Here is a 24,653-nt window from a genome sequence, read left to right as displayed (position 1 = left end):
AGCATGGTCCCATTTTTGTTAGCATACTCTAAAGAATGACATGAAGAAGTTAGAAAAAGTTCACAGGATATTAACATGTATCTCTAGAAAAATATGAAATAGCCCTAAGCAGAAAGGTGTGAAAGAAATTTGGATTGTTAAGCCTGGAAAAAAAGGAGGGCAACTCTATGCTACCTTTAAATGAATTAGAGTTTTCTGCATCTGGTCTTTTGCTGCAGTGATAATGTAAGCAAAAAAGAAATGGCCCTAATTTTTAAAATATTTGTGATTTTGGTTAACTTTAAGGCAGAATGTTCTTTAAAATAGGATGGTGGGGTATGTCATTTTGGGCCTTGGATTTTGCAAAAGGCTAATAGCAGTCGGGAATTTCATAGAACTCTTTCATAATTCCTGCACAGATGGGAGCAAACCTGAAGGAAAGACCTGCCATTATCACTGAAACAGCCCAAATGCCAATCGACGGGAAAGTGCATGAATAAACTGTGATCTGTTCACACAGTGGGCTATCAGCAATCAAAATGATGAGTGATCGTACACATAATAACATAGATGAATCTTACTAATATAATATTAAGTGAAAAAAGTACGTCTCAGAAGATTACATATAGCGTGAGGCCCTTTTATAATGTTTAAAATTTTAAGGCTTCTTAGGACTACAGGTAAATACAACATAACCACATAAAAGGAAAACAAGAGATGACTGCAGTGAAAAAGACTGCCAATATCACGGGTGGGCAAGGATATGGATCAGTGGAAATTCCCATATACTGCTCATGGGAAGATAAACTGGTTACAACCATTTGAAAAACTTTTTGGTATTACCTACTAAGTTAAACATACACAAACTCTGTGACCCAGCAATTCCACTTCAGGCATGTACTTAACATATCTCACAAAAAGACATATTCAAGAATGTTCACGGCAGCACTATTCATTAAAACCTCAAACTGCGGGGCTCCTGGGCGGCTCAGTCGGTTGCTTTCGGCTCAGGTCATGGTATTAGGGTCGTGAGGTCGAGCCCTGCCCTGGGCTCCATGCTCAGCGTGAGGCAGGCTTGATTATCACTCTCTCTCTCTCTCTGCTCCACCCCCAACTTGCATGCTCTTTCTCTCTCTCTCTCAAAATGAATAAATAAAATATTTTTTTAAAAAAGATATCATTTATTTATTTTGAGAGAGAGTGAGCGAGAGAGAGAGAGAGCACGAGAGGGGGGAGGGTCAGAAGGAGAAGCAGGCTCCCCACCGAGCAGGGAGCCCTATGTGGGACTCAATGCCAGGGCTCTGGGATCATGACCTGAGCCGAAGGCAGTAGCTTTAACAACTGAGCCACCCAGGTGCCCCATGAATAAATAAAATCTTAAAAAAACAAACAAACAAAAAAACCTGTTCATTAACAGAGGAATGGGTATGTAATGTGCAACAGTGAGAAAAAACAAACCATGGTTACACAAAACAATATAGATGAATCTTGCAAACATAATGTTGGAAAAAAGAAGCCAGACACAAAAGAGTATATACTACATAATTCCATGTATATAAAGGTCAAAAACATGAAAAACTGATTTGTGATGGTAAAGGTCAGGCTACTGGTTACCTTAGATGAGGATAATGACTGGGAGGAGACATGAGTGGGGCCTCTGGGGTTCTGGTTCTATTTCTCAATCTAGTTTTTTGGATGCTCGTTTCATGGATGTGTTTACATCGTGAAAATTCACTTATGATTTGTGTATATGTCTTGATGTCTTATATTGCCATTAAAAGTTTGAGAGACAGAGAAAAGAGAAAAGGGAGGTAAAAATTTTATTAAAAAAATAGAAGATATGAAGTAGTAGTACCCATAAGCCTATGTTTCAAAATATATTTCAAAGTATATTTAGTATGACTAAACAGTAAAATCATTTTTGCAATGTTTTTCCTTCATGTTTAATGTTTATGTCTAATTACATAGCCATCCTTTTAAATAACATTTTACAACAACATCTTTTCTGATTTAAAAAATCATACATTTTGTATAATAATTTTTATTATATTATGTTAGTCACCATACAGTACATCCCTAGTTTTTGATGTAAAGTTCCATGGTTCATTACTTGCGTATAACACCCAGTGCACCATGCAATACGTGCCCTCCTTACTACCCATCACCAGCCTATTCCAGTCTCCCACCCCACGCCCCTCTGAAGTCCTCAGTTTGTTTCCCAGAGTCCATAGTCTTTCATGGTTCATTCCCCCTTCTGTTTACCCCCCTTCTTCTTCCCTTTCTTCTCCTACCGATCTTCCGACTTCTTATGTTCCATAAATGAGTGAAACCATATGATAATTGTCTTTCTCTGATTGACTTGTTTCGCTTAGCATTATCTCCTCCAGTCCCATCCATGTTGCAGCAAATGTTGAGAAATCGTTCTTTTTGATGGCTGAGTAATATTCCATTGTATATATGGACCACATCTTCTTAATCCCAGTCATCTATTGAAGGGCATCTCGGCTCCTTCCACAATTTAGCTATTGTGGACAATGCTGCTATGAACATTGGGGTGCATATGGCCCTTCTCTTCACTATATCTGTATCTTTGGGGTAAATACCCAGTAGTGCAATTGCTGGATCATAGGGTAGCTCAATTTTTAACTTTTTAAGGGACCTCCACACTGTTTTCCAGAGTGGCTGTACCAACTTGCATTCCCACCAACAATGTAGGAGGGATCCCCTTTCTGCACATCCTCTCCAACATTTGTTGTTTCCTGCCTTGTCAATTTTTGCCATTCTAACTGGCGTAAGGTGGTATCTCAATGTGGTTTTGATTTGAATTTCCCTGATGGCTAATGATTTTGAACATTTTTTCATGTGTCTGTTAGCCATTTGTATGTCTTCATTGGAAAAGTGTCTGTTCATATCTTCTGCCCATTTTTTGATTTGATTATTTGTTTCACGTGTATTGAGTTTGAGAAGTTCTTTGTAGATCTTGGATACTAATCTTTTATCTGTAGTGTCATTTGCAAATATCTTCTCCCATTCTGTGGGCTGTCTCTTAGTTTTTTTGACTGTTTCCTTGGCTGTGCAGAAGCTTTTTATCTTGATGAAGCCCCACGAGTTCATTTTTTCTTTTGTTTCTCTTGCCTTTGGAGATGTGTCATGAGAAAAGTTGCTGTGGCCGATGTCAAAGAGGTTGCTGCCTATGTTCTGCTCTAGGATTTTGATGGATTCCTGCCTCACATCGAGGTCTTTCATCCATTTGGAGTTTATCTTTGTGTATGGCGTGAGAGAGTGGTCAAGTTTCATTCTTTTTCGTGTAGCTGTCCAATTGTCACCGCTCCATGTGTGTCCCTCCCAAAGCTGCGTGCTTCGTCAAAGAGGACAACCTTTCCCGATAGAGGAGGACCGTTCTTGGGTCAAGGGTATACAAGTAGCTGCGCTCCCCTGCTAGAACCTCCAAAATCATACCTTTTTTTTAGTTTCAAAAACAAAGAGCAAAACAGGGAAGAAATCCATAATTCTACCACTGAAAACAAATCACTCAACATTTTGATGTGTATCCTCCCAGTCTTTGTTATGATTTTAAAAAAAAATTTTAAAGCATGGTTGGAGGGGGTGGAGAGGAAAGCAAAGAAATGATGAACGTGTGGTAAAACTTCTCATCACAAGAAAAAAAATTTGTAACTGTGTGTGGTGATGGATGTTAACCAGACTTATTGTGGTGATCATTTCACAATACCCACAAATATCGAATCATTATGTTGTGTACCTGAAACTAATGTAATGTTACAATGTCAAGTCTATCTCAATAAAAAAAGTAAAAATATCTCCAGACAATACTAGAGAATCAATGAACAATGGAAGTAATTTAAATAATAAAAGAAGTCAGTAAGGTATCAACATATGTAATTAACATACGAAAATCAACAGCTTTCATAAACACAAATAATAATCAGCTAGAGGATATAATGGTAAAGAAAGCCCCATTTATAATAGCAACAAAAATAAATACTTAGGAACAAGTTTAACAAAAATGTGCAAAACCAATGAGGGGAAACACTCTTGAAAGACATGAAATTAGACTTGAAACAAAAGGAAATGCATCCTTGAAGTTCTTGGATAAGACAACTCAACACCATCAAGATGTCAATGTAACACAATCCCCATAAAAATATCTATAAGCTTTTTTTATGGAGCTGGATAAGTTAATGCCAAAGTTTACAAGGAAAAACAAGCATGCAGGAATAGCCTAGAACCCACTAAGAAATAAAAAAACTATAAATGTAGACTAGTCCTACCAGGTATTAAACTATACTATGAGTCCCCATAATTAAAACAGGGTGCTACTGGGGCACCTGCCTGGCTCAGTCGGTTAAGAGTGAGACTCTTCATCTCAACGTAGGTCTTGATCTCAGGGTCATAAATTCAAGCCCATGTTGGGGCTTCATGCTGGGTGTGGAGTATACTTAAAAACAAAAATAAAAACAGAGTGCTACTGCCACTGCCCTAAGAATAGCCATACAGACAAGAATAGAATAGATAAAGGTTGCATCTTCAACCACAGAAGCAAAGATGGGCTATTTCTTTACTTATTTATTTTAAGATGAGCTTTTTAAAAAATGTTGCTGGCACAACTAGGTAGCTACTTGGAAAACAAGGTAAAACCAGATCCATAGCTCATACCATACACAAAAATAAACTCCACACTGATCAGGAAACTAAATGTAAAAAAAAAACAGAATTAGATAGAAAGTAAATTAATAAATTAAAGTGGAAAAATATGTTGAACTCTTCTATAAACTCAGTGTAGGGAAAAGCTTTCTAACATTAATTCAAAATCCAGGGGCAATAAGGGAAATAAGTCACAAATTTGACCACATAAAAAATGTTCTTTAAAGTAGCGTGGTAAAATAAAGTCAAAGAGCTGCCAAATTTGATGAAAATATTTGTAGTATACCTCACACCTTAAGGGCTAATATTCGTAATATATAAAGAACTCTTAAAATTGGAGGGGAAAAAGCCCAAAACTGATAGAATAATGAGAAAGATAAATGAACAGAAAAATTTTCATAAATTAAAATAACTTAATAAATAAAAATGGAACAGTCACGGACCAATGGTGAGGATGTGTCACCAAGCAAGGATTATGATTAATCCAACTCTATACACCTAAGGGCCAGTTAAAACTCCAGGAATTCCCATAATAGATTTTATGCTGAAAATGAAACTAAGTTTAGTCTCCTAAAAACCTAAAATGCTATTACTAAGTCACACTAGGGGGCACTGACAAATCAGAGGAAAAAAGAAAATGACTTCCCTTCCCTTCCGTTGCTGAATCTCACACAGTTTTTTCCATGAGTTCTGAATTCCAACTCCTACACTTGATAAGAGTGGCCACCATGATACAATAATTGAGGTGTCAGAAGGTTTCAGTGTGAACAAGTTATGCTTCCCAGGTCCCTTCTACCTCTAAAATTCCACATTTTATTTTTTATTTTCTTATTATGTTCAATTAGCCAACATATAGCACATCATTAGTTTTTGATGTAGTGTTCAACGATTCATTAGTTGCATATAACACCCAGTGTAGATTAATGACCTGGCCTCCCAAAACAGCCCCCTTAAATCTACCCACTCAGTTACTGAGGCAAGAATGGCTTTCCCAGACCCCTCCTTCTCACTGTACAGGGAGTCTTCTCCGGGGACATTTCTTATTCCCCATAGCAGAACCCCCAATATATGTTTTTGTGTGTGTTTATATCCCTATCATTGCTTATAAAAATAAAAGATTTAATAGGGTGAGGAAATGGGGGTGAAATAAGCATGGGAAGAAAAAGTAATACATTGAGTAATGTTAGAACACATAAATGCACTCTTTGGTTTCTATATTATCTGGAGCTGGGCCTCAGATTTGGCCTCAGCTTCATAGCAGTCAGAGCAGAGAAGGAAACAGGAGGAAAGAAAAGATTCATAATAATGTCCATAAAATAATTGGGGCCAGTTTTTCCAAAGACCAGTATTTCCATTTGCTTAGAGCTGTGTCCCAGAAGTATGTTGCAACAGGCTTCTACAAGCCCATGAGAGCCAATGGTTAAATAGCAAGGATTTTTGCAAGTTGGCTATGAAATCACTGGTAGCTTGAAATCTGCCATGGTGGGAATATTCAGCAAACACTACAAATCAGGTCATTTTTTCTTTCATTTTTTTCCTTTTCTCTCTTATTTTTGCCTCCAGAGAGCCAGTTTACCAGAACGCCCCTGCATGTTCCAAAGATCCTTGTGGGGGAACACTTCTAGGCCAGAGTTGCTGCAAGTAGGAGGGAGAAAGGCTTGGTGTACAAGCTTGCTGAGTGCCGCAGAGACATCCTGCAGAAGAAGAGAGCAGGAACACCTATCCCCGAGATCAGAGAATGACTGGAGTATGCATCAGCATACCCCACCCCTCAGTCCTTTCTTCTTTCCAATCTTACCCTTTGGAATTTCATTCCTGGGATTACGAGAAATGCTATGCCCAGTGAGGGACGGACATACCTCCCCATTCAAAAATGCATCCAGAGAGAACGGGTAGGCTCCAGGGAAGGATTGTATACTTTCCATGAGGTTAACATTTCTCAAGCCTGTGTTTCACAGCATTGTTAACAAAAGTCCCATGCTGAAATAAATTTGAGAATGAGTGGGTTAAAGTTATCTTTACTGCAGGACTTCTCAGAGCCTTTGGGAGGCAAATATGTCCTTGTGGCCCAGTGTACATCAATTCCCAAACTTACTTTACCCAAGGACACTGTAGTAGCACATCTTGGGACACCAGACTGAAAAACACCTGGCTAATCAGGGTTTCTTGCAGTTTTGAAAGGACATTATTGCACAGAAATATTTTTTTCATGTACGACTTGAACCTCTCGCATTTTTCTTTATAAAAACATGAGTTGTGTGTTTTTGCTTTTCACCTCAACCATTTCATTAATTCCAGAGGTGTCCACATATCCATCAGCAGAGCTTACTTAAGGCATGAAGGGAATCATTTCAGGATAAAAAAATTTCTTAACTCCATGGCCTGTGTCCCCAGGAACTCACTCCGTCCTGTTGTGGAAACCAGGCATTGGCAATGTCAAAGCCCAAAGCCAGCACACATTTCAACTCATAAGATTCTAGAGCAGAGAATGAGCATTTCTCATCATTTTTTAACCTTGAATTTTTCACCTTCCCTCAACTCCCATTCTATTTCTTTTTCTCTTTTTCTTTTTCTGTTTCCTTCTTCTTGAGATGGCTTTATAAACTCCTAAGCTGGTTTATGGGGATGTGGGGACCCCACGTATATATATTCACTCACCTAATCATTTACAGAGCCCCTCTGGGTTCTGGGCCACGAACGGGACAGACCAGGCCATGTTGCCGAGGGCTCATAGTACAACATTAATGAATGTTCATTTCCTCTCCTACTTATCTCCTTTATTTGCTTTGTCTTGGTTCTTTCTCCCCATATTGCTTGACACCCCACGCTGTTCCTCCCCACTCTTGTTCATCCTTTCTCCTCCCTTCCTTGATAGTTTTTTCCAGTGACTAACAGGAACCCAGCTCAGCTGGTTTTATCACGCTCCTGTCCTTGCATTTTTCCGACTCAATTAAGCCATTACCAGGGCTAAATGAGGCATGGACTCTCCAAAAGTCACACCTGTTGTCAGGGAGATGGAGGGTAGGAACCTGTGCAGCTGGCGAGCGAACAGCAGGCAGGGCTGGAGGGAGGCAGCCGAGTGTGACTCGGCAGCTCATGTTCCCCCAGTGCTGACAGAGGGCCCTCATTTGAAAACAAGATGTCCCTTGCTTTAATACAGAAGGAATGAGGTCTGACACAGACCTGAGGATGGTCACACTAATGATGACAGATAAGATGTCCCTAATTCTTTAGCAAATGCACACCAGGTGCATATAAAAACCCACATTGGGGATGTGTCCTCAGCAAAAGGTAAAGAAAGCTGTAACCAGAGCCAGGTACACGGGTTTTGTGATATTGGTTGAAGTTTCTCAGGTTTTTCCCTATTCACCCTCCTTAAAATGTATGTGTTTCACCTTTATGCAATGGTGGCTTTACACCTACTGTTACTATTCTTTATGATCAGTGACAAAAGAGGGCAAAGATTATAGTACAATAAATCACAGACAAATCAATGTACTCACCCTATGTAGATAAATGATTTCTGCTGGAAATCGATTTTGGGTTCATAACCACCTTTTCTCTAGGCAACCTGGAATTTTTATTTCTGCAGGCTAGGAATTAACAAATTGTAGTTTTTGGGTTTGCCATGCCTCTAATTTACTGAGTGGTTTTATGTATGTATGTATGTATGTATGTATGTATTTCTTTTTTGTTTTGTTTTGTTTTGTTTGTTTTTGTTTTGTTTTGTTTAATGTTTTTTTATTACATTATGTTAGTCACCATACAGTACATCCCTGGTTTCTGATGCAAGGTTCGATTCATTAGTTGCGTATAACACCCAGCGCACCATGCAATATGTGCCCTCCTTACTACCCATCACCAGTCTATCCCATTCCCCCACCCCCCTCCCCTCTGAAGCCCTCGGTTTGTTTCTCAGAGTCCATAGTCTCCCATGCTTCACTCCCCCTTCTGATTACCCCCCTTTCTTTATCCCTTTCTTCCCCTACTGATCTTACTAGTTCTTATGTTCCATAGATGAGAGAAATCATATGATAATTGTCTTTCTCTGCTTGACTTATTTCACTTAGCATTATGTATGTATTTCTGAGTGGGTCTATGTTTAGAGGTCTATGATTCGGTTTTGTGTAGCTGAAACAGAGGTAAAATCACTCTTGAGTTACACAATTTCTGGAAATATTAAAGCCAAGGGACATGAGTCAAGATGGTTTTTACTTTGATGGAAATTGAAATGTTGCAATGTTTGTTGCCTTCTAACCTTGCCCTTCTATCTTCTGTTAATTCAGCCTTGACTCTGGAACTTTTTGGACAAATGCAAGTTCAACATATTTTGATAACTTTCAGCACGAGGTTCGATGTTCAGTGCTGGGAATGCAACTGCGATCATGATGAAGACCCTCCCCTCAGGAACCTTTGGTCTTGTGGGGTGACCCCTTCTCTGTTCTGTCCTACAATTGCCCAACCAACCCCTGGTTTTTACTGGTCATGCTTCATTCATTCATTCAGCAAATATTTGTGGAGCACATACTAAGTTGTGCTGAGTGCCAAGCTACAGTGATGAGAAGAGACAGGCCATACCCTCGGAAGCTTCTGGTCTCCACTCTGAATTAATTCTCTTGGCAGCATCTGCCTCTGTACTCCCTCAACACCTACTTCATGCCTCTTTCTAGTGCTTGCATCACTGTACTTATAATACATATCTTTGTCTCCTTTAAAACCATGAGTACCTTGAAGGTAACAATCTCAGCTTTCTCTCCTGGGTGTCTCACACTCCCTAGTGTCTAACACATAGGGGAGCTCAATAAATGTTTTTGAATGAATAAATAATTGCATGAATTTACAAATTAATGAACCTATGGAGCCATAGATCAACCTCCCATGCCACATCTCTTGGATTAGGAACTCAGTGATCAGTCATCTGTTAGTACTGAAACACTCCTCATGATTTCAAGGACTTTCTGAACATAAAACCAGCTGGTACACGGGTCATTTCTTCTTCCAAATATATTTGCCATTGAGATAAAGAACAAATACTAGCTTCAGCTTGTGTTTACAATACTTTTTTGCAGGAGGGCAAACATGATTATATATGATTTACATGGAATGAACTTATAGTAAGGAAAACAAATGAGTTTACTTGCAACTCTTGGATAGATACTGTTAATATAGCTACAGAAAGAAGAAATATAATAACAATGGCTTAAACAAGCTAGAAGCCTTTTAACGTATCATGTAAAAGTCCAAAAACTGTCTGACATAGAGGTTCTGCTCCATGAAATCATCAGCTCATGGTACCATCATTCCCTAAGATATGGTGCATGGTTCAAGATGGGCTCCAGCTGTCACCTATATCTCCATGCTGCAGAATGAAGGAAGAGGGATGAAGGGACAAAGGATAAACCCTAACTCTTAAGCAGTTTCTTGGAGGCTGCCACAGGCACTTCAGCTTACATCCCATTGACCACATATGATTATTAAGGAAGTTGAGGGAAGTGGTTTTTATTTTGGATAACCACATATCCAGCTAAAAAAAATTTTAGTGTGGCATAAAAGGAGTACAGACATGAAGGATACAATCAGATGTCTCTACTGCAGATACTGCCACTGAAATATTAGTGATTATTCCAGAACTACTGTATTCTGATTACTGCAAGCTGAAGTCACAATGATGAACTCCAACTGTTAATCCACTGTGCTATGATCACAATTGGTACTGTTCTGATTGCCACTATCAATGACAGCAGGAGTGAGATAGAAGGAAAAGAAAGCCTTTGCAACAAGGAAATTGGGGGGCAGTGGGAGTCTGGGTAAGGCAGGGCAAGGGCAATCGAAAGGAGAAGACAGGGTGGAGAAAGATGGTAGAATCAGCAGGACAAAGTGGTTGGATATTGGAGGAAAGGGAGAGGGAGGATCTAGAATGATTTAGCTTTAAAGCAAATTAGACCCTAGTAATTGGACTAAACAGGGCGGTTTAGAGACTGCATTAGACTGGGGGAGTTAACTGCTGCAAAATGACCCCAAATCTCTCCTTGATCTATTACTTCACGCCATGAATTTTCTCTTGAATGGACTAATGAAGTTAATAAATTTCTCCAAGTAGTTAATCTTTCACAGGAAAAATTTAACAGGTCTTAGTGACCTACCTTAACCAGTCAGAATGTTCCCTCTCCTAATTCAGTACACTACTTGGGACTCCTTAAAATTCTCAGTTCTTGAGGCATTCTTAATTCAAGTGCCAGAATTTCTCACTTGAGTAAGCTGAATATATAGAGAATCTATGCCCCCATCTAGAAAGTGGAGTTGGTACTGCAGTTGTGAAATTTAAAATACACTGGATGTTTAAAGGACCTGACACAAGGCCTGGTTCAATAAATGCTAGTTTCTGTGTCCTTCCAAAGTGCTTTCTTTTTTTATACATTCATTCAACATTTATTCAGCAGTTACTATTTCAGACACTGAGCTAAGTGCTGGGGAACATAGCTGAGTTTAGTTCTTGAAACCAAAGTTATAATATTTTTTTTTCACTTCTGAATGTTGAGGTAAATTCTGATCCTCTACACCAATGTGCCTGCCTACTAGACGAGGAGCTCCTGAGGGCAGGGAACATGCATATGTTTGTTACCTTTATATTCCCAGTTCTTAACATATGTACTTATTAAATGTATGAATCAATGTATGACCAAGGTCCAAAAAATGAAGCCAAAAATCTAAATGCAGGACTGGGGTCAGAGAACTACTACATGGTAGTTCTGGATGGATCATGGGTGCTCAGATGTAAGGTCATGGGCATGTTCAGACATTATTGGAGACAATTCCATGAATGCTGAGAGTCTGTGGGAGTACTCCTTCCACGTGGGGGCCAGTAGCCTCTGCTAGAATAGCTATTGGAGGAGGTGGGTTTCCTAAAGGGCAAGAGGCAGCATGTGACAATGATTAAGGGTTCGGGCTCTGGAATCAGACATTATGCATGTAATTATAATCAAGTATGAAAAATCTCCCAAGAGGAGAACTCCAAGATGCAAGATGTAAAAGACTAAAACACTTGGTGGTTGTTTGAATATGAAAGGCAATGATGAGAAGAGGGATGAGGCTAAGATGACTCCTTATTTTGTGTCTTTGTGGATGATACATCATTTGCTGAGATTAGAAAACAATGAAGTAGCAAGAAGTTTGGGAGGAAGGTGAGTGTAGAGCCTGTCAAGTTGGAAGCACCTGTCATCCAGGTGGAGATGGCCAGCTGACAGTTCAGTGCTGGCCCTGAACCTCAGGAGAAGCTGTATAGTTACCCAACATCAACGTATCGTTGGTAGTTGACCCAGGAAGTGGGTGAGAGAGTGTAGAGAAGAACGAAGATTTCCTAGCAGAAGGACTTTTCCCTAGATCCAGCTGTTGAGCCTTATCAGCATAATCTGACCTTCGATTTAGCTGCATCCTTTACAAGAACCATTTCTCAAAGGTTTATGGAGTGTCATATTATAAACTGAAACAGATCTGTGATAAGAAGGTACAAAAAAGGGAATCTACCATAATAAATGGCCTATTCTGACATTTTTGTTTGATTTAAAGACAGATTTAAACTAAAATATGACTCATTCTGTATTTTCTATAAGGACATAGGTGCTGAATAAAATATCATTTATATTACAATAATGCAAGGAACTGCTTCTACTAAGAAAATTCTATGCATTATCCATGCAGAAGAATGAACGAATTAAAATCCAGCAACAGCATCAGCGGAGGCCTTAGCTTATCAATGACTTCTTTAAAGGGTGGCCTCACACCTGAACACAGTCCTTCTCCAACATGAGCGAGTAAAGTTTTCTGTATCTTCACAAAGTGCTATAAAAATGAGACTCTAAGTCATGCCTTCCTTCCTGCTACCCCTCAGCCTCTCTAAATGGAAATGCTAAGCCATGTCAGTTGCAGTCATCATAACAAGATAGGATTTAGGTTTAGCTGAATTCATTTTGTTTCTCTTTTCTTTTAGAAAGCATCACAGACACCCTTCACATGATGTGGCTTCTAAAGACTCAAGGACCACCCACCTTACTAGTCTGCAATGGGAAAGTCAGAAATGGATATTCAAACACCACAGCCTCCGTTCTGTTATTACTCACTCTGTAGACATATGCCCCCACTATAGGGAGTGAACTGAACCAAGGGGGAAAGTTCCAGGGGCCCCCACACCACCAGCACTCTTGTCTCTCCCCTGGAGAGAAAGCAGAACTATGGCATTTTATAGCTGCTGTTTAACCCTCTTGGCAATTACCTGGTGCACTTCTGCCTATGGGCCTGACCAACGAGCCCAGAAGAAAGGGGACATTATCCTCGGGGGACTCTTTCCTATTCATTTTGGAGTAGCAGCCAAAGATCAAGATCTAAAGTCAAGGCCGGAGTCTGTGGAATGTATCAGGTAAGGAGAGGAGCCAAGTCAGAGTCTCTTCTCTGCTGGTGGTTGTAGAAAAACTGTACCAAACCCAAAGTAATTTTTTCAAACTTGGTTTTCTCTTTTCAAAAATGGTGACTGGTAGTCATTCTGAAATTATTCCATCCCCCTTTTTAAAAAGAAATTTTTCAAAAAGTAAAATGTCAAAAATATTGAGTAGAAAAATCCATGGCCTATTGGGAGTCTGTGCCTGGTCACTTGGTAACTGAATCATCACCGTTCATCTGGCAGGAGTGTTGCCGAATGAAAGACTGCGGACTTAGAAGGAAATTTCTTACAGGTCTTGCAAACTTTAGAAAATCTCCCATTTACCTTAAGTGCCCCAGCTATTAAGGTCAGTAATACCTGAGTGTTGGCTGCCTCTCACTTTTTTTTTTTTTAAAAAGGATTTTAAAATTCATCTTCAAAATGCAGGCATCTTCAAAATGCAGCCCACAGGATTCTGGAAGTCCTTCTTATAGAAGGCTAAAATCCTGCTGCCTAACACCCATGGAGAAAACATAGAATCCATCCAAGTGTCTCACTGAACTCTCTCTTCAGCCATCGGAGGACAGCTAACACGTCCCACTGAATCGCTTCTTTTCCAAACCCGTCTCTGCTTTCTGAACAATTACTTCATGACATGATTTCCAGACCCCTCACCATTCTCATTGCCCTCCGTGTAATGCTCCTTAATTTGTCATGACTATGATATGGCATCTAGAATTAGGCACAATTTCTTCAAACAAGATCTGACTTCTGCAGAGTAGAATGGACTGTGTATCACCTCTCTTCACCAGGGTATCGGAGACCATGACTGTACTCCAAGTTTTTTCCCAACTTCTAAGAGAAAATACCACTTTCTCTCTAAGACTTGCAACGTTCAGAAGGGATCCAGCATTTTTTCCTGCTCTTCTGGATTGCTGGAAAATTAAAATGAAAACTACAATTGCTCCAACAAAACTGGATTTTGTTCATATTGTAATGAAAGTTGGAAAATTAACATTTTCACATTTTCCTCATGAATACAGAAAAACTAAGTACAGAATTTCAATTATGCTGATTACATCCCTCACATAACCCATGTGGACAAATATATCCTCTTTGCTGTGACCTCCTGGACAGAGTTGTGCATGTGCTATGTATATACTTAAGATCAAGCACGAAGACCTGAAATACTATATTTTTAAAATTATACTAAAGAAAGATAGTAAAAGCAGTATAAGTGTTTTATGTAAAGAAATACTCTGTAATCTCTCCTAACGTTGCAGGTTTAAAACAAACAACTAAACAAAAAAAAATGACTAGGAGAAAAACGTCATATTAAAAGTTAGGAACCTAAACAATACAGTGGAGCGTAGCAAACTGTACTTCTTACCTCCCGTCACTGAGTTCCTATAACCTACCGCATAAAGAAAGAACCTGCAGACTTGTTACATTTCTTCCTTTGGGCACTGATACACTGATTCAGCACACTTATCTAACCCTCACTCTGAGCCAAATCTTGGGAGAGTGAAAACTATGTCACTCACCCTACTTCTCTTTGTTTAATTTGCTTGATATTTATTTAAAATAATGTTCTTTGAAAAGCAAAGCATGCTCATTTTTTAAAACAGAATATATAAACAAAACAAAAGCCCACAATTTAAAAACCCATCACTCCACCACCCAGAAATAACCAGTTTGTAAACAGTCCTTCTGTATATGTTTGTTAGTTTACAAAGATGAGACCCATCATTTCCCTTTCCCCTCTGACCTCCAGTAATGTCATAATCTAAATTTGTGACTTTGTAAACCTGAACTTATTTTTAGGCTCTCACCTATTAAAATCCTAATCTTTTTTTTTTTTTTTAAGATTTTATTTATTTATTTGACAGAGATAGAGACAGCCAGAGAGAGAGAGGGAACACAAGCAGGGGGAGTGGGAGAGGAAGAAGCAGGCTCATAGCAGAGGAGCCTGATGTGGGGCTCGATCCCACAACACCGGGATCACGCCCTGGGCCGAAGGCAGACGCTTAACCACTGTGCCACCCAGGTGCCCCTAAAATCCTAATCTTATTTATATTTTCCTTAGTCCTTTTTAAAAAAAATCTCTGTATTATTTTTAACACTTCACATCAGCAACTTCAAACTCTTTGCTGAATGAAGCAGATACAAATTATTCATTCTATTAGTTACAATAATCTTTGCTATCATTGCTCCCTCTGTGTAAAGCACCAGGCTGAGAATGTTGCATAATTATCTCATGTTCACAGCCACCATGTGAGGTAGGCACTGTGCCCATTTTACAGAGAGGACTCTGAGTTTCAAAGAACACATCATGAAACCAAAGAGTAACAGAGCCGTGATTCAAACCCAGGTTTACCCGGTCCCTACTCTGAAGTGATTGACCAGAAAGCCTCCCATTTTCTTCCATTTCTTCTTTCTTCCAGGTACAATTTCCGTGGGTTTCGTTGGTTACAAGCAATGATATTTGCCATCGAGGAAATCAATAGCAGCCCAGCCCTTCTTCCCAACATGACACTGGGATACAGAATATTTGATACTTGCAACACTGTTTCTAAAGCCTTGGAGGCCACCCTGAGTTTTGTGGCACAGAATAAAATTGATTCTCTGAACCTTGACGAGTTCTGCAACTGCTCTGAACATATCCCCTCTACTATCGCTGTGGTGGGAGCAACTGGCTCGGGCGTCTCCACGGCGGTGGCAAACCTGCTGGGCCTCTTCTACATCCCCCAGGTACACGCGCCTTCTTAGATGGGGCAGCAGAGTAAGCAGGGATCAGGACTCAAAGGGCTGCCATGCCCACTGTCCATACAGCTCGCTATTTTCCTACCTAAGCTTTACCTTAGCATAAAAGACCTTTTAATTAGTCGGGGCACTGTACCATGACCATTTGGGATTTCTGAGACCCCCATGTCAACCATGTCAACTAAACCTTCACAACTCTTCCAAAATTCTTTTAAACATACCATGTATAAAACTTTGTCTTTTTTTATCAAAGTGTTCAGTTATTTACTTTTCACTCCCTTCCTTTAGTAAATGCCCATTCTTCTGTCTTTACTGAAGTGAATGAGACCATGAGATGTAAACCCCAGCTTTCAAACTCAAAATATCTGTCCCTAATCCTATTTCCTTAAAAGTCTACCTCTCTACCTTCTGGTTGACAGTTTAGCTCAGGTGGAAGCAGAGTATACTTTCTCACAGAACAGGAACTTAACCATTGTCTTGCACATTCTAGAAATGGAAAATACTCCATTTCATTCAATAAATATTTATAGAACACATATGAATAATAGTGTCCACCCTGCAGGAACTCAGCCTAGGTGAGGAGATGTCTATATTTTCAAATACTAGTGAACAGTTCACTGAAACAAGTGCTATAATACACATTTATTCAAAGTTGCATATTTTTCGCCTATGAAGTAAACCTTTTTTCATGTTAATATTCATAGATCTATGACATCATTTTATAATAGTGAAAAATTGGAAACAACCTAAATGTCCACAGATGGGAGAATCAGTTCAATTGTGAACATCCTTTATAACAATTTCTAAATTAAATTACAAATGATAATTGAATTTACCTTTTCAATGTCTAATATTTAAAATTTGTAAGAGTACCTTTCATAAATTCACATTTATATGTTGGGAGTCTCCCTTTCTTTGGTAATAGACATTATCCTTTTATATACATGTGGCAACTAAAAAAGTTTTGTCATCATTTCCCGAATCCTTACTTCAGGGAATTAAAGGTGTTTCCCATGGGGAAGCCCTGACTCTATAACTTTTGTGCAAAATGATCTAACAATGCCCTTATCAGTAAATGTGCTGGGCAATATGCAAATATGCATCTTAAGATTTTGGCATATTGTACAGAATTTTTTCAAAATGACAGTTAAAGTGAGTTGTTGTAGCCAGGAGGCACAAGATATAATTGCCACCAAGTAAATAAAGAACCCAAAGTAAAGGTTTTAATTCTTTGTGATTTGGATGAAAGATGAGGCTAACTGAATTTGAACTAGAAAAGCGAAGACTATACCAATTCTCAGTCAAAACAATGTTAAATGTATCTACAGCAGTGGTTCTCTGCTGTGACTGAATGTTGGAATCACATGGGGAGCTTAACACTACATCAAAAACCAAGGATGTACTGTATGGTGACTAACCTAATAAAAAATTATTATTTAAAAAAAAATGCCGATGTTTGGGTCTCACACCACAGAGATTTGGGTTTAACTGATCTGAGAGGCAGCCTGGGCGGCAGTTTTGAAAGCTCCCCAGGTAATCCTAATCTGCAGCAGAGTTGGGAGCCGCTGCTGTGCAGGTGGGGGCAGAGGCCCTGTGGTATTTCTTATACCACTCATGCCACCAAGTGGATGGAATAAGCGGACCAGCTAGAACAGTTGTGGTTAGAAGTTTTCTGAATCATTCATGAAATTCTCCCCTCTTACAATAAAAAAAAGTTTTGTGTTTTTCAGGGTTTTTTGTTTTGTTCTGCTTTGTTTTGTTTTTTGGTGGGGAGAACAGGTAATGAAGTAGTACTCATCCCCACTTTTCTAGTTTCTTTAAAAAAACTGGACAAATATTATAAATACACTTTAAGAGAACCATATCCATAGTAGATATGTTCGTTTGTAATTTTAATCCTTTTAAAATGTTTTCCCTGAGTAGGTTTCTCATTTGCAAAAGTCTGATTCAGAAGCCTGCTGTTTGGGTCTGCAAGTAGAGCTCCATAAAAACAATAACATCTCAACAAATTACTTAGTCTAAACTACCTACACCTCATGAACTCTCGTAACAACAAGAAAAAATTGTCAATTTCATATTATAACTTCCAAAATCAAAGCTCTTATCAGAAAAATCATGCCCCCTTACCAAAGTTGGCCTCGGTCTTTTTTTTTTTTTTTTTTTCTTTAGTAGTGGTGGAGAGGGGAGGGCAGAAGGAGAGGGTGAGAGAGAATTTTAAGCAGGCTCCACGACCAGCACGAGCCCGACCCAGGGCTTGATCTCACAACCAAGATCATGACCTGAGCTGAAATCAAGAGTCAGATGCTCAACTGACTCAGCCACCCATGTGCCCTGGCCCTGATCTTTCATACACCAATGTCTTTCATGTTTTTGGTGTAGAAACTATTCATTGATAAGAAGGAATATATTGGAAAATTCAAGGAGGGCACGTGAGGTGGTGAGCACTGGGTGTCATATGCAACTAATGAATCATTGAACACTATGTCAAAAAGTAATGGTGTACTGTATGTTGGCTAATTGAATTTAAATTTAAAAAATATCTAAAAAAACAAAAACTCATTTTAAAACATTGAACATAGAAAACTAATTGTTTCAACTGGTGAGAAATATTAAAAAAACATTCCCCCCAGTTTTTTCAACTTGGTTTCCTTTAAAATCTCTCTAGAAAACTGGAGAACAAGAGATATTAAACACTCTTTCATTACCAAGAGAGAGAATAACTGGAGACTGGAAGAGAGAAACTAGGAAGAATAGGAAAGAAGACCTTTGGGTCTCCTCTGAAGAGCCTTAGGTTTATAACCCACAGGGAACCTCATTCCTTCCAGAAGTGAGTCATGGACAAAGTGTTCATCACAGTAAAGGGGAAGCTAAAACGTTCAGATCAGAACCTGGACCTAACGGGAAAAAGATGTGTACATGGATATATTATAACCATGTACCAGAGGAAGTTAGGAGCAACTATGGAACAGTGGATGAAGACTGCCCTTGAAAGGTTAAGTAGATTCTACTACTGAGTTGACTTTATGGCCAGACCCATTTCTGAAGGTAGCATTGTGAAGAATCACCCACTGGGAATTAGAATGCCCCCTGAAAGACAGATGCTTGAGTGTTCACAATGGAGAGGAACAGATTATGGCTGTCTTCACCCTTTCATCCCATCTGCCGTGAAAAGCATGTTTGATAAATTAAATTAGTGAATGCTCAAAAAAGCACCTATGCACAGCCTCACTCACTGGTACCTCACTCATTCATCCTGTGTTCTTTGCAGGTCAGCTATGCCTCCTCCAGCAGACTCCTCAGCAACAAAAACCAGTTCAAGTCCTTCCTCCGTACCATCCCCAATGATGAACACCAGGCCACCGCCATGGCAGACATTATTGAGTATTTCCGCTGGAACTGGGTGGGCACAATTGCAGCTGATGATGACTATGGCCGGCCAGGGATTGAGAAGTTTCGAGAGGAAGCGGAGGAGAGGGACATATGCATTGACTTCAGTGAACTCATCTCCCAGTATTCTGATGAGGAAGAGATCCAGCAAGTGGTGGAGGTGATCCAGAATTCCACAGCCAAAGTCATTGTTGTTTTCTCCAGTGGCCCAGACCTTGAACCCCTCATCAAGGAGATCGTCCGGCGCAATATCACAGGGAGGATCTGGCTGGCCAGTGAGGCCTGGGCCAGCTCTTCCTTGATTGCCATGCCCGAGTACTTCCATGTGGTTGGAGGCACCATTGGATTCGCTCTGAAGGCTGGGCAGATCCCAGGTTTCCGGGAATTCCTGCAGAAAGTCCATCCCAGGAAGTCTGTCCACAATGGTTTTGCCAAGGAGTTTTGGGAAGAAACATTTAACTGCCACCTCCAAGAAGGTGCTAAAGGGCCTTTGTCCATGGACACTTTCCTGAGAGGTCACGAAGAAGGTGGTGGCAGGATAAGCAACAGCTCCACTGCCTTCCGACCTCTTTGTACAGGGGATGAGAACATCAGCAGCGTGGAGACCCCTTACATGGATTATACACACTTACGGATATCCTACAATGTCTACTTAGCGGTCTATTCCATTGCTCATGCCCTGCAAGATATATACACATGCTTACCTGGAAGAGGGCTCTTCACCAACGGTTCCTGTGCAGATATCAAGAAGGTTGAGGCCTGGCAGGTATATCCTTCACTTAGATAACAGTTCACTGTGTATTAAGGCAGAGTCGGGCGGATCCAGGCGAGACAGATAAAGTGGTTACCTCAAAAAGGCAATATCTAAATGACGTTGCTATATGTAGCTTTGGACTCAAATTGCCTTTTCAAACATCTGAGCTACTGACTTCTGCAAAATTAATAATCATTTATTTTGATTATCTGTTTAAAGCCTTGGATCAACTGTTCTTTAGTCCAATGGTTCAGAATACCTAGAGTATGGCCCCTATAAGTTTTTAAATATCCTGGAACAGATTTAATATTGTGTGGAGTATTTTTACAATGCTTGTATTACAGATATTATTCCCTTATAACAAGTATTTGTTGAGTACCTATTATATTCCATACACTAAGGGGCATAAAATTAGTGTTACTGTATTTAGCCACTACTTTTACCGTAATATTATTCACAATATAATGTGCTGCACAACCCAGTAAGCCAACTAAGCTTAGGACACTAGCAAATCAAGGGCGCAGGAAAAAAACAAAAAACTCTTCTTAAAAAGATTTGATATTGGATATTTCAAAAAGAAACACTGAAGTGGTTATCATAGAAAATGATTAGATGAAGGTGGAATTCCTACTCATTTTATGGTTTAGTCTTATGTTGTATTTTTTATTTGAATTACACATAAAAGAGCCATCATAATCTTTTTCATTTCATAAAAATTCTGAAGATAAAAGTCTCCCTGACTTAAATACTACATAGTTGTTCATGTCTTGCACAGTACCTTGATTTTTCAACCAAACCTTGTTTTACACTCCTTTTGTATCTTCCTCGGCTCCAGACTGACCTATCAGACAGTGCATGATTATTAGGGAAAGGGGAAGGCGACATTCCTGAACATGAGCTGAATGACCCAGACTCCAGCTTCAGCTCCAACTCCCCCAAATACTAGCTGCATCATTTGGGGGATGGCAAGCCACTGTAAGTCAATCACTGGCAAGCCCTGGCAAGCCACTGCTTTAAGTCAATCTCTTCATCTGCAAAATGGCCCTAATATCTAGCCTACTTTCCACCCCAGGTTCTTTTGAAGATGAAATGTGATGACATATGTGAAAGCAATTTATAAATTTTCAAGCTCTAAATGGATGATGATTATTATAGTAGTATTTCAATATGCCTCTAATTAAGCAATCAGGTTAAAAATGGTAACTACAATAACTGTGTATGTACAAACCAACTACCACAAACCCCTGGGAAAAGATACCAAGAAACAAAGAATGTACAACCTATGTCAGTCTTTAGAGACTCTCATGGGATCAAAACAGACTGTCTAGGGTGGCAGAATGAGCCAGGACCGCAAGTACTTCTTAACCGTTCTTGTGTAGGGAAAATCTCACTCAGATGTCATTGTTGGCTAAAGTTTCTCATCTCTATGAGGTACTTAAAGTCTCTTTCCTTGCACTGCACCATCCCCTTCCTGCACCCCAGCGGAAAAAAAAAAAAAGAGGGGTTCTAATGACAGTCAAAAACAAAAAAGACTTCAGGAGCCATAATAATAAGGAGGGGAGTCTTAAGAAAGAGGAATAAAGGTACAATATTTTAGTAAATACTGTTGTGTTTCCTCCCTTCCCTTCCATGTCCCCTGAAAGAAAGACTCCAGCTCTTGAAAAGCCTACAGGACGAGGGTGAGGTTGAAGGGGAAAGAGGCTTCCAGTGTGTAGTTTCACAGTTCTGTTCTTCAATGGCTCCTCTCCAAACAAAGAATTAAGATCCAGATGGTCAAGACCAGAGCTTGGACATATGCGAAAAAAGCTGTAAGAAGGAGGCTATAGTCAAAACTGGGACTTTTAGTTCCATACGGTAGAAAACCCAAACCAAATTGGCTTAAGCAGAAGAAACTCATATTATTGCAGCTCGTAATGCTGAAAATTGGAGAAGTATTTTAGATACAAGTAGATGCTTTCATCTCCTCCTCTGTTCCTTATTCCTCAGGGTTAGCAGTTTTCAGCCTCTACAGTAGCTTCAGGCTCACAGAATCTTTACTGTTAGGCTCTTACTTCCCAGGATCTCCTGTAAAAGTTCCAGAACCCATGTTGATTGACCAGTCCAGGATCACATATCCATCCCTGAAGCTAGGAGTGGAATCCTTTCAAACTATATAGACAGAGAGTAAAGAGGGGGAGTGGATCCCCAAAGAGAAATCAGGATGCTGTTACCAAAAGGAGGGAAAAAGAGAAGCAAAGCAGGCAAAATAAAGATCCACCACACAGACACCTCAGCTGACAGGTTAAGTACAGGTTAAGATGTGCCCCCCCACCCCCGGCTCACACACAGTCTGGAACAATTCATCCAGGACAGGAGACAGATAGGAAAATAGGGTCGCAGCTCTAGGGAGGAATAATATGTGGTCATTGGCCAAAACGTCCCGTGTGCTAGCTGTAAGTCTCCTTTAAGCCTCAGGAACATAGGCAGTTGGGTGGGCATTCTGGAATTTAATGATATTGGCCATGTCTTTATCTATCAGGAGATGGACCAACAATTATTCACTCTCATTATGAAGACCTACATGGAAACCTATCACCTGTAGAGTACACATAATCTAATCCAAAGATCTCAGCCTGGAATTCCATCCCCATCTTCTCTCAATTCTCTTATAAGCCAACCTGCCTGGCACCTCCCCACAAAAGCATCTATGAGGTTTTGGCAGAGCATTTTGGCTTAGATCACATCCCACACCTGAGGGGCCATCAATTTTTGTTTCCTGTATCCACTGTCCACCATGAAGTTTTAACCCTTTTTCAAAACTCACTTTCTCCTAGAAGTCTCTGCAAGTCATACTCCCACACACACTCTTTATGACCACTCTTTCTTCCTCATTTTTGCCACTTATCTATTCAACTTAAGCTTCTATAACTCTTCAGTTGACTGAAATAGATTCTTATTAATTAAACTTCTAGTTAAATTAGATCACAAGTTTTTTCTTTTGTTGACTTTTACCACCCCTAAAATTTGTCAATCAAGTCATATGCCTTAAAGTATCACTAACAGATAATTTATGAGCACACAGCACACAATTCCCTCCTGACATCCTCAGAGACCCCAAGTCCTTCTCCACTGCTCCTCAGCGCTCTCTTCACTCTGACTCCTCTAATGTACTTTTCAGCACTATGTCCAGAACACCCGACACCTGAGTATGTATAGAATAAACGAAAGAAAGAATAGAAATCTAGTTGATTTGGCCTGACAACTAGAGTCCTTGCAGAAAAGTGTTCAACCCAACAACCCATCCTTGAGTCAATCACTCTGGTCCAAGTACTCTAGACTCTGATTAGATAAGCCTGTGTCACATTCCCAACAGCCAAATTTGTATGGAACACTATGTAAGGAAGTCTGGAACCACCTTCTTCCTTCTCTCAGGATGATTATACATAAGGCATGCTTCCTACTTTCCCCCACCTTATACCAACCACTCACTAGTCAAAAAATAGGTATGCGTAATGACAGAACTACGGTGATAACAGAAGTCAAATGGAATTGCTCTCCAGGAATTGTGAGTACTGTTGGGATTTGCAGAGGGAGTGAATTGGGGTTAAAACCAGAAGAGACGGAGGGTAGATAAGGAAATATGGCTGAGGTTAGAGAAGGGAACTGGTCCTGGATCTTCCCAACACTCTTAGTATAGGAAGTGGGCAAGAAACAATAGTCTCCTTATCTGTGTAAACCAACCCTCATTCACCCCTGTGTGGATGGGGTGCTTTGTATATCCCATCTTCCCTCTGTGCTGTGATGCCATGTGTAAGAGCTGGAAATCCTAGACAATAGTGGGAGGTTTCTAGTCTCTAGTCTTTGGTTTATTTCAATTAACCATTAGAGTATGTGCCAAGAGGTGGTTCCCATTTATGCTTACAATGAGCAATAGTTTGACTTTAAAATCCTTTAGAGGAAATACCCTAAAAGGCCACAAGATGGAAATAATACCACATAAAAGATAGTATATGACCATCTCAGTGTGTGCACATTTTAAGTACTTGTCCCTCTTTTACTGTGTCTTTCACAGTGTTTAGTTTCTTTATGAGCCTGTCAGTTTCTTTGTCTGTATATTATTTTCATATTTAAGTCTTTCCATTAACTGTTTTCCTTTCTCTTCCCCTTCATTTATTCTTATTTTCCTCATATTTATCCCCAAGTAAAATAATTTAGAAGCATATTACACTGGATTGTAATCTCAAGTAAAATTTTATATTTTCTTTTTTAATGGAACTATTAGTCCCGTCTTTTAAAATTCCAAAAAGAAGAGTGTTCTCTCTGGGGAAAATATCTAAATTATTTTGTGATGTATGTTGGCTCTTTTGTAGGTCAATGATTATCATTTAAAGATTCCATGCCATTGCTTTTAAGGGTGAAACAGTTTCCATCTCAACCTTCCCTGTTATGCAAGGTATTAATGTAGAAAATTAGGTGTTCAAAGCCAAACTTGAAAGTCAATATGCCAAAGAAACATTAAAGATATCTAAAAGGATGACTTAGACATATGACTTAGAAAACAAATAATTGACCATTAATGGACAAGGTACAAATTTTGACTAGAAAAATTCAGTACTCATGATTTTATTCATACACCTGCTGTGAGGATGAAACACTACAATCCTATGCTGGTTAGGATTTGAAATAAGGACGAAAACAAAAGATATCATCTGAGAT

At 39.6% G+C, this 24,653-nt stretch overlaps 1 protein-coding gene across 7 annotated transcripts in view; it reads left to right on the top strand.

Annotated features, from left to right (window-relative positions):
• The window catches only part of CASR (calcium sensing receptor), an 80,744-nt gene that overhangs the window by 36,914 nt on the left and 19,177 nt on the right, over positions 1-24,653 (top strand). For all 7 annotated transcript variants that reach the window (XM_045812508.2, XM_045812509.2, XM_045812504.2 and 4 more), the window contains 3 exons: positions 12,629-13,054; positions 15,499-15,805; positions 19,086-19,970. In XM_045812508.2, the coding sequence (XP_045668464.1) occupies positions 12,870-13,054; positions 15,499-15,805; positions 19,086-19,970 (1,377 nt within the window). In that variant the 5' untranslated portion in view covers positions 12,629-12,869. The remainder of the gene's footprint in view (positions 1-12,628; positions 13,055-15,498; positions 15,806-19,085; positions 19,971-24,653) is intronic.

This window comes from Ursus americanus, chromosome 4 (genome assembly GCF_024610735.1).
Source record: "Ursus americanus isolate L20-20 chromosome 4, mUrsAme1.1.p, whole genome shotgun sequence".
Lineage (NCBI taxonomy): Eukaryota > Metazoa > Chordata > Mammalia > Carnivora > Ursidae > Ursus > Ursus americanus.
This window is presented reverse-complemented; position numbering and strand designations above follow the sequence as displayed.